The 2,500-nt window shown below is 48.8% G+C and overlaps 1 protein-coding gene across 1 annotated transcript in view; it reads right to left on the bottom strand.

The window, feature by feature from the left end:
- The window catches only part of LOC138861617 (nephrin-like), a 90,280-nt gene that overhangs the window by 87,668 nt on the left and 112 nt on the right, over positions 1–2,500 (bottom strand). The window contains exon 2 of the mRNA XM_070121415.1: positions 2,286–2,423. Coding sequence (XP_069977516.1) covers positions 2,286–2,423 — 138 coding nt within the window. The remainder of the gene's footprint in view (positions 1–2,285; positions 2,424–2,500) is intronic.

The following is a 2,500-nucleotide window of genomic DNA, read 5'->3' as shown; positions in this document are numbered from 1 at the left end:
TGGAAGCGATTTGGATATTTTTATCTATTTTCTGTGCATGTTTTATCCATAATGCTTGTAAATCTCGGAAGTAAATGGCTAAAGGTTTATACTTTTCACTGAACCCCATCCCTCCCTTCATCCCTCTCTCTCTATCTCTCTTTCTCCTTGATTCTCTCTCTCTCTCTCTCTCCTTGATTCTCTCTCCTTGATTCTCTCTTTCTCTTTCCTTGACTCTCTCACTCTCTCTTTCCTTCTCTCTCTTTCTCTTTCCTTGACTCTCTCACTCTCTCTTTCCTTGACTCTCTCTTTCTCTTTCCTTGACTCTCTCACTCTCTCTTTCTCTTTCCTTGACTCTCTCTTTCTCTTTCTTTGACTCTCTCACTCTCTCTTTCCTTCTCTCTCTTTCTCTCTCTCTCTCTCTCTCAACCATACACATCTATATACATTCCTGTGTATACAAAAGACGGTCAGAATCCAAGGATAAGATCTAAATATGAAATATTCTTACAGCGGAGTCCACTGTGCTCCCCTCCTGGTTTTTGACGATTCGTTCTTTTCTCTTTATCCCTCCTGTTTCTTCTTCTCACTCTCATCCTCACTCCTGCTTTCATTCTCTCTTTCTTCCTTTCCTTCTCCTCCTCTTTCTTTCCGCAATAAACCGTCCTCTCTCTCTGTCTCTCCTATGTCGTATTTTTTTATTGTTAATCTCCCTCTTCCTCCTTTCGTTATTTCTTTCTCTTTTTCTTTCGTTTCTTCTTGAAGCCTTCTTGGTCTATTGCACCTTCCCCTGCTGATTCCCTGCGGAGCTTTTCTCGTTTTCTCTTTCTGTCCCCTTTCCCCTCTTTCTTTATATCATCAGCTTTATTTATCTCCTTCTTCCTCTTTTCCTTTCATTATTTTTTTTTCTCCAGTCCCACTCTTCCCCTTCTCTTATCCCCCGCTGACCGGGAGCGAAGTCGTCCTTGGCTCACTGCGACTGCTACGACTGGTTCTCGACGACTCACTTCTCTTTTTCTCTTTCTATCCCCCTTTTTTTGCAGTATCATTATTCTGTGTCCTTCTCCCTTTCCCCTTTTATTTCCTTTTTCCTGCTCTACTTCTCTTCCACCTTTTCCTCCTCTACTCATCGAGAACGAAAGCGTCCTTGGTCCACTCTGCCATCCCCTGCTGTCGGCGACGTGTTCTTATCTTTCTGTCCCTCCTCTTTCTTCTTCTCACTTATTCCCCTCTTCCCATATTCCTTCTCTGTTTCTTCACCCCCTTCTCTTCATCTCCTTCCTCCTCCTTTACTCACCGAGACCGAATCCGTCCCTGGTCCCTGCTGGTTCTCGACGACGCTTTCTTATCTTTCTGTCCCTCCTCCTTCTTCTCACCCATTCTCTTCTTCCCACTTTCCTCCCCTCTTTCTCCCTTCCCCTCTTCTCTTCTTCTCCCTCCTCCTCCTCTACTCATCGAGAACGAAGGCATCCGTGGTCTCCTCTGCCGTCCCCAGCTGTTGACAACGCGTACTTATCTTTCTGTCCCTCCTCATTATTACTATTCATTCCCCTCTTCCCCCTTTTCTCCTCGTTTCTCCCTTTCCCCTTCTCTTCTTCTCCCTCTTCTTCCTCTATTCACCGAGAGCGAAATCGTCCTTGGTCCCTGCTGGTTCTCGACGACGCTTTCGTATCTTTCTGTCCCTCCTCTTTTTTCTTCTCATTCCTTCCCCTCTTCCTACCTCCCCCCCTTCCCCTCTTCTCTTCTTCTCCCTCCTCCTCCTCTACTCACCGAGAGCGAAGGCGTCCTTGGTCCCCTCTGCCATCCCCTGCTGTCGACATCTTTCTATCCCTCCTCTTTCTTATTATTATTATTCATTCCCCTCTTCCCATTTTCCTCCCCTCTTTCTCCCCTTCCCCTCTTCTCTTCTTCTCCCTCCTCCTCCTCCTCCTCGACTCACCGAGCGCGAAGCCGTCCTTGGTCCACTGCGCCTTCCCCTGCTGGTTCTCGACGACGCTTTCTTATCTTTTTTTTCCTTCCTCCTTCTTCTTCCCATTCCTTTCCCTCTTCCTACCTCCCCCCCTTCCCCTCTTCTCTTCTTCTCCCTCCTCCTCCTCCTCCTCCTCCTCCTTTACTCACCGAGCGCGAAGCCGTCCTTGGTCCACTACGCCTTCCCCTGCTGGTTCTTGACGACGCTTTCTTATCTATCTGTCCCTCCTCTTTCTTCTTCTTCTCATTCATTCTCCTCTTCCCTCCTTCCCCCCCCCTTCTTTCACCCCCTTCCCCTCTTCTCTTCTCCTCCCTCCTCCTCCTCCTCCTCTACTCACCGAGCGCGAAGCCGTCCTTGGTCCACTGCGCCTTCCCCTGCTGGTTCTCGACGACGCACCTCAGCCGCACGTCCTCTCCCTCCGTCACCTCGACGCTCTCCGGCTTCACTCGGAACTTCTGCAGCTGCACCGCCCAGCCTGCAAAGGGGACGTTACGGTTAATGTGTGTTTTGTTCTCCTGCTAAACTGTGTGCAAGGGGAATATACCGTTGATG

Source organism: Penaeus vannamei, chromosome 4, assembly GCF_042767895.1.
Source record: "Penaeus vannamei isolate JL-2024 chromosome 4, ASM4276789v1, whole genome shotgun sequence".
NCBI classification, from domain to species: Eukaryota; Metazoa; Arthropoda; class Malacostraca; order Decapoda; family Penaeidae; genus Penaeus; species Penaeus vannamei.
The sequence above is the reverse complement of the archived record's forward strand: the minus strand, read 5'-3'. Positions and strand labels throughout refer to the sequence as shown.